The 14,079-nt window shown below is 43.8% G+C and overlaps 1 protein-coding gene across 1 annotated transcript in view; it reads left to right on the top strand.

Moving 5' to 3' along the window:
- LOC124777998 (histone acetyltransferase KAT6B) overlaps nt 1-14,079 on the top strand; it is a 281,082-nt gene that overhangs the window by 250,328 nt on the left and 16,675 nt on the right. Inside the window, exons 11-12 of the mRNA XM_047253571.1 lie at nt 6,400-6,779; nt 7,052-8,213. Coding sequence (XP_047109527.1) covers nt 6,400-6,779; nt 7,052-8,213 — 1,542 coding nt within the window. The remainder of the gene's footprint in view (nt 1-6,399; nt 6,780-7,051; nt 8,214-14,079) is intronic.

Raw genomic sequence — 14,079 nt, 5'->3', positions numbered from 1 at the left:
GAAATCAAAACTTTGGATCGGCTCTCTTATTCTGAGGCCCGGAAGAAGTACGACCGCCTCCATCCCATGTCATTGACCACTTCGTTCGCCTCAGTTGTGTCCACTCCTTCCGCGGTATCCTCACCCCTATCCTGTCCCCCCTCCGCCCATCAGGGGGCTCTGCCTCCGCCTCCCAAATCCCTCCCTTCCAAATCCTCCCTCCCCCGTGGCCCCCACCCCCCTCTGCCCCAGGGGCCACCCTTCCTCCTCCTCCTCCTCCTCCTCCTCCTCTCCCCCCCCCCCCCCCCCCCCCCCCCCCCCACGCCACCTGAGAAGCGATCCTCTTCTCAGGCGTCCATCCGGGGCAACGTTCCGGACCCCAGCTTCCGAGGTCCGGCGTTCCAAAACGGACCCCGCGCGTGAGAACCTTCTTCGGGTCCAGCCCACCATCCCTGTGCCTCCTCGGCCTTCCAAGAAGGCCTCCAAAAAGAAGTCTCTATCCCCCTCTCCACCCCGGCGCGTTTCGTCTGACGCTCCATCCATGGGTCGCTGTTCCCGGCCGTCCTCAGTTTCGCCGGGACGCTCTGCTGCCAGGTGCTCCGCCGGCCTTTCGTCGGCAAATGATGCGGCCCCTCCTACACAACCAGGGACAGCGGCCGCGGCTGGCGACGAGTCGATGGAACCGGATCCGCCTCCCGTCGGTTGTAGCGTTGTTCCCTCGCAACCTGGCCCTCCGCGGCCGTCGAGGTGACCAGCTCTTCCCCCGTCTCGTTCCCCCAACCTTTTGACTAGCGATGGCGTTGTTTCATTGGAACATAAGAGGTATTCGATCTAATCGGGAGGAATTACAACTGCTCCTCCGCCTGCACTGTCCGCTCGTCCTTGGTCTCCAGGAAACCAAGTTGCGCCCGACTGACCGTATTGCCTTTACCCACTATACCTCGGAGCGGTATGACCTCACCCCTGTGGACGGTATCCCAGCTCATGGTGGGGTCATGTTGCTCGTTCGGGGGCGATGTCTATTACCAACCCATCCCATTGACCACCCCACTCCAAGCAATAGCTGTCCGCATTACTCTTTCTGCTTTTACTTTTTCAGTTTGTACCATCTACACTCCACCATCATCTGCTGTTAGTCGGGCTGACATGATGCACCTGATCGTTCAGCTTCCCCCGCCGTTCTTATTGTTTGGCGACTTCAATGCCCATCATCCCCTTTGGGGCTCTCCTGCATCCTGTCCAAGAGGCTCACTCTTGGCGGATGTCTTCAACCATCTCAATCTTGTCTGCCTCAATACCGGCGCCCCGACTTTCCTCTCAGACTCTACTCATACCTACTCCCACTTGGATCTCTCGATCTGTTCTACCACTCTTGCCCGTCGGTTCGAGTGGTATGTCCTTTCTGACACCTATTCGAGCGACCACTTCCCCTGTGTCGTTCGTCTCCTGCACCACACCCCATCCCCACGTCCTTCGAGCTGGAACATACTGAAAGCTGACTGGGGACTTTACTCCTCCCTGGCGACCTTTCCGGACCACGATTTTCCCAGTTGTGACAGTCAGGTCGAATACCTCACGGCTGTTATCATCAATGCTGCCGAACGTTCCATTCCTTGTACTACTTCTTCTTCACGTCGCGTTTCCGTCCCCTGGTGGAACGAGGCTTGTAGGGACGCTATCCGTGCTCGACGACGCGCTTTACGCACCTTTCGCCGCCATCCTACGTTGGCGAATTGTATTGAATACAAACGACTCCGAGCACAAAGCCGTAGAGTCATCAAAGACAGCAAAAAAGCTTGTTGGGCCTCTTTCACCAGCTCCTTTAACAGTTTTACTCCCTCTTCCGTCGTTTGGGGTAGCCTGCGCCGGCTGTCGGGCATTAAGGCCCACTCCTCAGTACCTGGGCTGACCTCAGGTAATGAGGTCCTTGTTGATCCTGTGGCTGTCTCCAACGCCTTTGGCCGCTTTTTCGCGGAGGTTTCAAGCTCCGCCCGTTACCATCCTGCCTTCCTTCCCAGGAAAGAGGCAGAAGAGGCTCGGCAACCTTCCTTCCACTCGCTGAATCTGGAAACTTATAATGCCCCCTTTACTATGCGGGAACTCGAACGTGCGCTTGCACTGTCCCGGTCCTCTGCTCCGGGGCCAGATGCCATTCACGTTCAGATGCTGGCACACCTTTCTCCGGCGGGCAAAAGCTTCCTTCTTCATACCTACAATCGCGTCTGGACCGGAGGTCAAGTCCCCATGCGTTGGCGTGACGCCGTTGTTGTTCCTATACCCAAACCCGGGAAGGATAGACACCTTCCTTCTAGTTACCGCCCCATTTCTCTTACAAGCTGTGTCTGTAAGGTGATGGAGCGCATGGTTAATGCTCGGTTAGTCTGGATTCTTGAATCTCGACGACTACTTACTAATGTCCAATACGGCTTTCGTCGCCGCCGCTCCGCTGTTGACCACCTTGTGACCTTGTCGACATTCATCATGAACAATTTTTTGCGAAGGCGCCAAACGGTAGCCGTGTTCTTCGACTTGGAGAAGGCTTATGATACCTGTTGGAGAGGAGGTATCCTCCGCACTATGCACAGGTGGGGCCTACGCGGTCGCCTGCCCCTTTTTATTGATTCCTTTTTAACGGAACGAAAGTTTAGGGTACGTGTGGGTTCCGTATTGTCCGACGTCTTCCTCCAGGAGAACGGGGTGCCTCAGGGCTCCGTCTTTAGTGTAGCCCTTTTTGCCATTGCGATCAATCCAATTATGGATTGCATTCCACCTAATGTCTCAGGCTCTCTCTTTGTCGATGACTTCGCGATCTACTGCAGTGCCCAGAGAACATGCCTCCTGGAGCCCTGCCTTCAGCGTTGTCTAGACAGCCTCTACTCTTGGAGCGTGGCAAATGGCTTCCGGTTCTCTGAAGAGAAGACTGTTTGTATCAACTTTTGGCGATATAAAGCGTTCCTTCCGCCATCCTTACATCTTGGTCCCGTTGTTCTCCCATTCGTGGACACAACTAAGTTTCTAGGGCTCACGTTGGACAGGAAACTGTGTTGGTCTCCACATGTCTCTTATTTGGCGGCCCGTTGTACACGTTCTCTTAATGTCCTCAGAGTTCTTAGCGGTTCATCTTGGGGAGCGGATCGCACTGTCCTGCTTCGCTTGTATCGGTCCATAGTCCGATCGAAGCTGGATTATGGGAGCTTCGTTTACTCGTCCGCTCGGCCATCCCTCTTACGCCGGCTCAACTCCATCCACCATCGGGGGATACGTCTTGCGACCGGAGCCTTCTACACTAGTCCTGTCGAGAGTCTTTATGCTGAAGCTGCTGAGTTACCATTGACCTACCGGCGCGACGTACTGCTGTGTCGGTATGCCTGCCGGCTGTTGTCTATGCCCGACCACCCCTCTTACGAGTCCTTCTTCGCCGATTCTCTCGACCGTCAGTACGGGTTGTATGTGTCTGCCCTGCTGCCCCCCGGAGTCCGCTTCCGTCGCCTGCTTCGACAATTGGATTTTGCCCTCCCTACCACCTTCAGAGAGGGTGAGAGCCCGACACCACCTTGGCTCCAGGCTCCGGTTCCTATTTATCTCGACCTCAGCTCACTCCCGAAGGAGGCTACTCCGGCTGCAGTGTATTGCTCATGGTTTGTCGAACTTCGTGCTCGACTTGCCGGTCACACCTTTATTTACACCGATGGCACCTTTAAATACCGGCTCCTCGACCAATGTTCCAGCTTTACGGCCGAGCTTTTTGTTCTCCATCAGGCCGTTCAGTATGCCCGCCGCCACCGCCATTCATCGTATGTACTCTGCTCTGACTCACTCAGTGCTCTTCAGAGTCTTGGAGCTCCCAATCCGGTCCATCCATTGATTCAACGGATACAGCAGTCCCTCCATTCTTTCGCTGATGATGGTGGTTCTGTCAGCCTTCTGTGGGTTCGTTTTCCTGAAGGAAGTCATTTACAATATGTCCCCAATGGGAGAGCAAATTGTCGTCCATGAAGACGTATGCCTAACCAATATGGTTGCGTTATTGGTCGGAGGATGGCATTCACGTATCGTACAGACATTGTAGCGCCTTCCATGACCACCAGCGGCATACTTCGGCCCCACATAATGCCACACCAAAATAGCAGGGAACCTGCACCTTGCTGCACTCGCTGGACAGCATACAGCCTGACCAGGTTGCTTCCAAACACGCCTCCGATGATTGTCTGGTTGAAGGCATTTGCGACACTCATCAGTGAAGAGAAAGGGGTTCCAATCCTGAGTGGTCCATTTGGCATGTTGTTGGACCCATCTGTACTGCACTACATGGACGTCAGGAGTGAAGTTGCGCACCATGCAGCCTATTGCGCACAGTTTGAGTCATAACACGACGTCCTGTGGCTGCACGAAAAGCATTATTCAACATGGTGTCATTGTTGTCAGGGTTCCTCTAAGTCATAATCCGTAGGTAGTGGACATCTACTGCATTATTAGCCACTGCGGGGCCTGAGGGAGGCATCATCGACAGTTGTTCTGCTCGTCCATGTCCGAACAACATCGCTTTAGTTCACTCAAAGACGCCTGGACCCTTCCCTTGTTGAGAGCCCTTCCTGGCACAAAGTAACAATGGGGATGTGATCGAACCATGGTATTGACCGCCTAGGCATGGTTGAACTACAGACAACACGAGCCGTGTTGGAACTGATAGGCTATCTGAACCCCTCCGTCTAATAGGTGCTGCTCATGCATGGCTGTTTTCATGTTTGGGTGGGTTTAATGACATCTCTGAACAGTCAAAGGGACTGTGTCTTTGTACAGTACCCACAGTCAACGTCTATCTTCAGGAGTTCTGGGAACCTGGGTGATGCAAAATGGTTTTTGATGTGTGTATCTGTGGCCACTAACATCCTATTGTGAGGATGTAACCCGATATGTTTCCTGCACTTCTGCTAGAAGTCTCTCTCATCAGATACTTCACGATTTTCAAACATTTGTTGCTTTCTCAATTAAAAATTCCTTTTCCCATAATAGTCACCATTAATAAAATCCCATGTATACTTGTGCACTTGGACTTTGACTAAAATATCCTGAACCTTGAATTCACTTCATAGTTTCTGTGTAGCATTGAAGTTGAACTATGTGTTTAACAATGTTTCCTGTGAACAGAAATCTTGGAGCAGCTGTGTGGAGCGTAGTGTATGTTTTGCCCTTTTACCACTTGTGAGTCACCTGACGAACTTTCATCACTTTTAGTCTCTGATGAAGTAACATCACATTCTTTTTCACTTTCTGAACTATTACAGTAATAAGCGTCACATTCAGAATCAGTATTGTCATTCTTTTTGGGAAGCACTACCTAAACGGGAGTACAGGACAGAGGCTTGAAAATATGACAGCCAAGATACAGACATAGGACTCGATGCTCTCTAGTAACAGAACACCTAACTAATGGTGCTGAAATGGATATTTATTTTATTTTTTTGAAGGTCTGTTGTTAAATTGCCCAAGTGTACTCGGGATTTTGAGTTTGTGTCAAGTTAATAAAAATAAGATAACTTGGGATTTTATGCTGATGGAGGCAACTCGGGACAGAAATAAGTTTTAACCACCAATGTCATGTTTCCTCACACCTTTGCACAAAAATTCATGCTATAAACAACATATTTTAACACATACTTTTGCGAAACACGCATATAAAACACAAAAATGCCACTTCGTGTATCTTTGTTTCCTTCTGTCAACCAGACATCGCACAGGACACACTACATCATGCAAATTTGTTATTGGCAGTATAACAAAACACAGAATGTTTATGGCATTGTCTACTCACTATTATTTACTGTGTTGTGATGTCTGTTGTGACAGCCTTATCTGTAATGTAGCCCAAGCAGCTGATAAAAACAAAAGGAGGAGGCACTATCGTGATTTCCATGTTCACAAAGCTAAACTGCGGTATTTCTGGTGGTTTCTTTATTTATAATTATGTGCTTAAAATACACAATTTAATTGATGGACCACATTAAATATCCCTCCAAAACAAAGATGTTTTTCCCTATAATTTTTGTAAAAGGGGAAAAAATGGTCTAGAAATGTGATGTAGACAGATGAAACTGTTACCACTTAGTCACATCTAGACATCAGTTTTTTAAACAGAAAATGAATAGTATAAGGTTATACATACTCTATACTCTTAAGAAGAAAAGTCAAGATCTAATTTTGACATCGAATAACTATCATTATCAATATCAGTAAACTGCTGTCTTAAGATTTAAAAGATTTTTTACTCAGAAATGTAGAAAATGCCAGATTTCACAATCTTTTGTAAAAATTGATTTCATCTTGTGTAGTTAGAAGCAGCTGATTTTACATTATTTTCTGCGTTAAATTTCCCTAGAAATTGGTCTTAGTGTACTTAATTGTTGTTTGCTTGATTTTCAGGTTACCTCCTGTCAAAGCAAGAGGGTCAACCTGGCACTCCAGAAAAACCATTGTCAGATTTGGGTCGTGTCTCTTACCATGCGTACTGGAAGTCGATAGTACTGGAGTATCTGGATCAACATCGTAATGAGCCATTTTCTGTAGATGCTGTTTGCCAGGAAACGGGAGTTTATAGTCATGACGTGGCAGCAACTCTACAAATGCTCGGGATGGTCAGACGCTGTCCTGATGGCCGTCTCATACTTGCTATTGACTGGGCTCAAGTTGATACCCACGCATCACGTGTTCGTGCCTCCCGTACCCGCATACCTCTGGATCCAGAGTGCCTTCGGTGGACTCCTCTTGTTGCAACAGTTCCCACCAGGGATGATGACAAAGAGGTATGGAGTGATTTTTTAAGAACGTAAAGGAAAACGTGTGTTACACGTCATTTATTTCTGTCATCATAGTATTGGCAAATAAAACTGGGCCAGTATTTGATTTCTTCACGTTTTGTGAGCCTCCAGTCATTGTGCTACATTCTGCATGTTTTCAACTCCCCTTAAGGTCACAAGGAATTTTCGTAACAAAAAGAATCTTCCATCTTTTCTGTCATTTGATTTGTTATAATTTGGCATTTTGATAAGTCTGATTCTCATCTTATTGTCTGCAGGATGATACAGAATCTAAAGGGGAGAACAATGACAGTCAGGAGGACATAGCCAAAAGTGAGAATGAAGAGGCTATTGAGAAGAACACAGTTGTTGCAGATATGAAGGAACAGGAGACTTGTAATCCACAGCAAAGTAAAGATGATCTGAAAACTAACGAAGTGAAAGAGGAGCTCCAACAGAGTCAAAGTCAGCGAGGCAGGAAACGGAAGACCCAAGTTCGCTTTAGCCCAAGCCCGACACCAGCTCCCACTCCAGCAACTACTACATTAGAAACGAGTAACAGTGCCGAAAATGATAATATCAATAAAACACCTATTGTGCAGAAACGAAAAGTCGGAAGGCCACCTAAAAAGAAGTTAATAGTTGACGCAGAAGTAAAAGTTCCTGATGTTCGGCCACAGCCATTTCTTGAAGTGCGAGCTGGGAAAAGAAAACGATCAGGTTTTGAAGCAGTGACTGATAAAAGTGGTTTAGATGAAGAACCAGATAGAAAAAAACTGAAAGTCGAGAATGTTTTAAAGGCCAGCAGGCTATTGGTTCTAAAGACAGAGACTGCTGCAACTGAGGAGGCTGCAAAAAGCCCACCTGCCAAGGCAAGCACCCAGACCCATTCAGACAGTGGTTCTAATAAAAATAAAAGTAGTAGGCTGCTTGTTGAAGAAAGCCCTACAAAATCTAGGTCAAATGGTAGGCCAAATCAGGTGGAAGAGATTATTCCTAAACAGAAAGCAAATACAAGACAGAATTCAGGAGATGATTTACTTGTAAAGCAAAAAAGCTGTTCAAAATTAAATCAGGTTGCTGAACCTTCAGTAAAAGAAACTCACAGTTCAAAATCACCGGATGACTATTCAAAAACAAAAACTCCTTGTAAACCTTCTACAACTGACGAGAGTACTTTAAAAGGAAAATTCAGTGCAAGACTTAGTCATAAAGAAGAATTATCTACAAAATCAAAATTAAATAGCAAGATCAAGACAGATGTTTCTCATGGCAAAAGCAAACTGGGCTTGAGGCAGCAACCACAACAGATAGGAAGGGCTGCTGGGGCTGCATCTATGAAGCTGAAAAGCAGACGGTCAGAGTTTGATACACCTCTTCGAAATCCTGGAAGGCGTAGAATATTATCAGAAGAAACCAAGGATGTGCAGAGTAATACAGGTAATTGTAACTGAACAGGCTCATAGTGTAGACTCATTTGAAAATTTTTAACATCACTTGCTAGAGTGAAAATGTGGCATTTTATATGTTAACCTCCTTATTTGTAATTTAACTAAAGAAAGAAATTCTATTCTAATACAGGTATTTAAAAAATTCATATTATAAGTTGGTGGTAATGTGTGCAAAAAAAATTAAAGTAGACTGTAATATTTTTATCTTTACAATGTAAAACTGAGTAATGAGCTGAGGCATGAGGTTAATAAAAGATGAAGTAGGGAAGCTCCACAAAGCTTGAATGATGCAAAAGGGAACTCTGCTCCTTTTATTTATGAAGTTAGTCAATTGCACTAATGACCTGTTAAGTTTGATTACTTGAAAAGCCGTATTCAGTATCATCACCAGTATCACAAGAAACTAAATCTCGTTAATTGTTATCATTGAGTTCCATTGAATTAACCATTGGTTATGCTGCAAACTTTAATTTAGTGCAGACACTTCAATGTGACAGTCAGCTGCTACCATGAAGTGCTGAGAACTTCAGCTGCGTTGGACAGTGGAGAAGCAAGCCCTGCCACCCTCTCACAGTGCTGGCAGCCTACACCAGGGAATTGTGTTTGTGCGAAGACAGATTTTTTACAGCCATAGGTGTTGCCAATACTTTTTAGTGTCGTAGAACTCATACTGGAACCCCATGTTTGGCTAGAATTAGTCTCTTCACTCATTTTAAAAAAAAGAAAAGAAAACAATGGTCAATACACAACACAAGTCATTCAGTATTGACTGCAGTGAACTTGCTTGTTGAAGTTGGTAGTATCGTAGTCGAGATAGGATAGGCCCGACTTCTGCTGGTATTTTATGCAACTGTAATTCAAAACAACCCTTCATTCCCACACCAAAACTGCCGCATTAAGGTACTCTCATTACAATGATGTCAGTTTACTTATGTGTATTGGTCAGAAAGTCTCAAAAGCTTGTAAGGGTGTTGCAGGGCAGGTTATGGTGAGAAACGATTGTTAAGCAAAAAAAAGATATATTTGCACAATTTCCATGTTAATAAGCATGGAAGTTAGCCAATCAGACCGATAATACACACAAATTGAAGCGGCACACCGGAGATGGTGTCACCAAATGTTTTCTTCGTTTGGTTTCCTAAAACTGAACAAGAGAGTGATACAAAATAGTAAGGATTGAACCCAAGCCCAAGACTGAGCAGTCTTGTGTGCTACCATTTCCTCTGTGAGAACAACTGACACTAATTGTATGTTGCAGGCCACTTGTATTTGCACACACGATTGCCTGATTGGCTTGAATTCAATGAGAAACGGTGCACCACATTGAATTTTTTTCTTAACAATTATTTCTCAGCACAAGTTTGTCAGACAGTTTCTGGCCACCCTGTACAGTCAGGAATTGTGATTAATCTCGATTACTCTTCGTAAAAATTGCAACACTGAAGGAAACATTTAAATATAAGAAATGTGGAGGACATTCAAAGGCAATAATACGTGTAAATGATGATAATGACCATATTCAGAAGAGTAATTCACATTGCCCCACCTATCTGTCTCAGCTCCACAAGGATGGAAGTATTAGTTCCGAAAGCTAGGAAATATTACACATTTCATCTAGTGAAGGTATATACTGGCCAGCAGTTCTGTTAACGTTGATAATGATGTGTGCGCGTGCACAAGCAATATTGCACGGGCGTGCAATATTGTTGTAAGCTGCTCCGCTGAATTAGTAATTATCGTCATTCACGTGTATTCAACAATTGCTATTCACCATATACATCGAGTTCTTGACTCACAGACACAGGCACAAAGGAAAGACATATAGACTTTTGAACTTTTGGCCAAAATGCCGTCGTATGAAGTGGAATATGTGTCTTTTCTACTTCTAAAGAAGGCCATTTGATCAAAAGCAGTCTTTTCTTTGTGCCCGTCTGCGACTCAGTCACCTCTGTATGGTGAGTAGCAATCTGTCCTCTGCATATTTACGTGTGTTAATTTATTCTGAATGTCTTTCATGTTTTTGTTGGACTCTATAATATGTCGTTAGGTTCCAACATGATCTGAATTTAAAATGAAGTAGGCGAATGTAAGCGTCAAAAGTGAGTGAAATATGTTGATTAAACATTTTTATAGTCCACTTGCCTCAGGACCATAATGACTTCAGAGAAAACCTGCTTCATATCATAAGTGTACCGATTGTGATTTTTTTGGGGGTGGGGTGGGGTGGGGTGGGTGGGGTGGGGTGGGGGGAGAGAGGATTCAGTGTGCCAGGTGAAGAATCTGGGAGTCATGTGATTAAAACTGGTGCAGGAGAAAGGGATTTATGGAAGATTAAACTGAAAATTATTTCGAGCATGTAAACAGATAACTAACTTGTAAGGTCAAGTCTTAGACCATCTAGTAGCCAGGAAAGTTAAACTTTTCAAATCTGTTAATGTTGAAGAGGGAGTCTGACTATAAGGCTTGATAGCTTCAATGGTTATGGGTGTTACAGGACAATAGTTTTCCTTAGCCACAGTAACAAGGAGCAAATAGTAGATTATATGAGTAGTCAGTACCAGATATTCAGCTCTAGGTATCAAGAGATGGGGCAAACATGTATGAGTTCCTAAAGAATTTTTCAGCACTCCTAAGATCGGTATGTACCAAACCACGTTGTGAGGACTGAGGAAGACCCACTTTGGTTTAGTAGCCATGTTAGAAAGTTGTTATGAAAGATATGAGAGCTTCATCACAGATTTAAGCGAAGTCAAAGTCTAATAGACAAATAGAAGCTGAATGACGCCAAACTGAATAGGGAAGTGTTTAGTGACTATGAAAGTAAAATTTTGCCACCCGATATGGCAAGAAGCGCTAAGATATATTTTTCATATGTAAAGTCAGTAAACAGAGCAGAATCATCTATTCAGTTGCCCAGTTAACATACTACCACTAAAATGGAAGATGACAGAGAGAGGCTGAAATATTGAATTTGGTCTTCATAGCTTTTTTTTTTTTTTTTTTTTTTTTTTTTTTTCTGTTGAAGATTGTAATACAGTTTCTCTGTTCAAATAATGGAAAATCCAGGTTGGAATGTAACAATATCATGAGAGGGAAAGTTGCTACTCACCATATAGCGGTGATACTGAATCACAGATAGGCACAACAAAAAGACTCTCACAATTATAGCTTTTGGCTATTAAGGCCCTTGTCAACAATACACACACACACACACACACACACACACACACACACACACAGCACACACACACACACACACAACTGCAGTCTTAGGCGACTGAAACTACACTGCCACAGTAATTTTGTGAAAGCTGAAGTTGCAAATATTGATATAAGTGATTGCAAATAGAAAGTTAACTAAAATCACTAAACAGTGGCAAAGCATTTGAACCAGATCTGATACCTGTGAGGTTCTATAAAGATCACATGAAGAAACTAGTGGTAGTTTGTGGAAAGTCGGTAGTGCATTGTAGGGTACCAAATGATTGGGAAAAGTACAGTTACTTCCAGTCTTCCAGTTTCAAGAAGAGTTGTTGGATAGGCAAACAATCATAGGCCTATATGGCTGAGATCAATCTGTAGCAGAATTATGGAATATGTTTTATACTTGTGCATTATGATATTTTGGAGAATGTAAACCTCTTTGTGTAAAAACTTTGGTCTGTTTGTCCATTAAGTCCAGTGTGCCATAGACAAAGATATTGAGGTTGATACCATGTTCCTTGACTACTGGAAGGCATTTTCACAGTGAACGAGGAAACAGCTTTTATTTCTGTGAAATGGAAGGGCATTAGGTTGTGTTCCTTTTCACTGCAAAACACGGAATGACTGAGTTGGATGTCAATGTCAGAACAAAATTAGATAGGCCCTGAAACTAATATTTGTCAGTTCGTTGCAGCAGTAGACACCTAGGCTAATATCACTGAGAGTACTTTTTGCCCACAGTTTGAGTTCCTGTACTAAAGGTACTCGTGCCTTTTGGTGACATATTGCATGACCAGTTACAGTTAATAACAAGGTGTGTGGTTTGAGAATAGGCTTGTTATCCTGAAACCACTAACCACTTCAGCAAAAATTGTATGTTCATGCAACTGAGATGATAAAATAAAGAAATTACCAAATTCCATCAGTAGTGAACAGTAGCAGACCTACCATCCCATGGGAGAATGCCTTAAATTGGCATAAAATTAGGGATGATGATGGAACCTATCCATATTTTGGATTACAGTAAAAAATAAAGACTGGTGTGGACCACAGAAATCAACTAATGGACTACTATCCTTTGAGAGGAGGCAAACATACTCCTGAAGATGACTGTAAATTTGTATGATTATATAAAAGTCAAGGCGTACTAGCAAACATCTTCTTGACTTTGTTACTGAATTGATAATGGATTTATGAACAAAGGGGGCCTGGTTGAACCAATTTTGACTCAAAATAGTTCACATATAAACACTCATTGTTTTTCTAAATTGATTCCAACTGCAGAAATATCAAAATGGCCTCAAAGGAGATGGGGGGTTTATACAGAACGAAGTGAGGCAAGATCTAGGAAAATGGTAAGAACAGATACCATCTTATATCGTTAAGAATGTGATATCGGCCTTAGTTTTCTGAAATGCATCAACATTTTTCATACTGAGCCAAATGCAGCTAAGTAATCGTCTATTAAAAAGCTATATTTTCCAACAGTTTTGTTTTTAGTACCTCAGTATGGGAAACAAAAGTCGAACAAAATTGTTACTGCTTCCACAACACATTCTCATTTCGATATAAAAAAAAGGGGTCACTGATCCAGTATGTTTCTGCTTCTTTATATACTGCACTAAACTGACTTAAGTTTTGGCAGTAGAACCTGCTACATGAAATAATAATAATAATAAAATCGTATGTAAAAGCACAGTATTAGGGACTGGACCACAGCCTAGCTTCTCAGTCCTCACAATTTTAGTAGAAGAGGTTGCCAAAATCCAATGAAGAGCAGGATGTTATGTCACGGGAACATTCATTTAGCATGAGGGCATTACGGAAACGCTCAGCAACAGGGAAATCTGGGAAAAACTGGGGAATTTTTTAGAATTCCAGAGATTTTGCGTTGTTTTTATTTTCAGTTAAGTTTTTGTAATATTGGCGGGTAAGAACTGATAATCTATCAAAGAATATTACTGCTACTGCAGCAATAATACTTGAACAAGGAGGAGAGGGGGGGAAAAACCTAAGTTGCAAAGGAAATCTGCCATTTACAACAACAAAACAGGCTGCAAACACCAGCGTCTCCGAACACCAAAATGTGTCAAAGGCTTTAGAATGAAAACTGTATAATACTTCGTAACAACAAACTGTTTCCGATGAGCATGATGTCACAACTGATGGTTCGTGGCAGCAGTTGACAGCGGGTTCATGCTCATACACTGGTGCAAATGAGTCGCGTATGAGCAATACCCTCTTCTGCTTTGGCTATTTGAAGTGTGGCTGTTGCATCAGCAGTAGCAACAGGCAGCCAGATGACACCCTGAAAATTTTCTTGTGCACATCGAAGCTGCCAGATTTGCACATGCGTACAGCCGTCTGGGTTGTAGTGTAGGTTTGGTGGATTAGTCTCCACGTGACCTGTGTTAACATTTACTGATTTTGCTTTTTTCGTTTACAGCTCTCACCTCAAATAAAAACGAAATGGATTTTCTGTGGCTAGGAGCTATTGAGTGAATTAAAATACATTAACGTAGTTATGGAAGGCTAAAACATGTTATTAGTTTCAGTTTTGCAATTTCTATTTCATTTCCACATTTTTGGCAGTCGAGCATTAATTGCCTTGCAGAACAATTCAGGTGTGTGTGTGTGTGTGTGTGTGTGTG

The sequence above is a fragment of the Schistocerca piceifrons genome, chromosome 2, assembly GCF_021461385.2.
Source record: "Schistocerca piceifrons isolate TAMUIC-IGC-003096 chromosome 2, iqSchPice1.1, whole genome shotgun sequence".
Taxonomy (NCBI): Eukaryota; Metazoa; Arthropoda; class Insecta; order Orthoptera; family Acrididae; genus Schistocerca; species Schistocerca piceifrons.
Note: the sequence above shows the minus strand (reverse complement) of the source record. Positions and strands in the feature narration are given on the sequence as shown.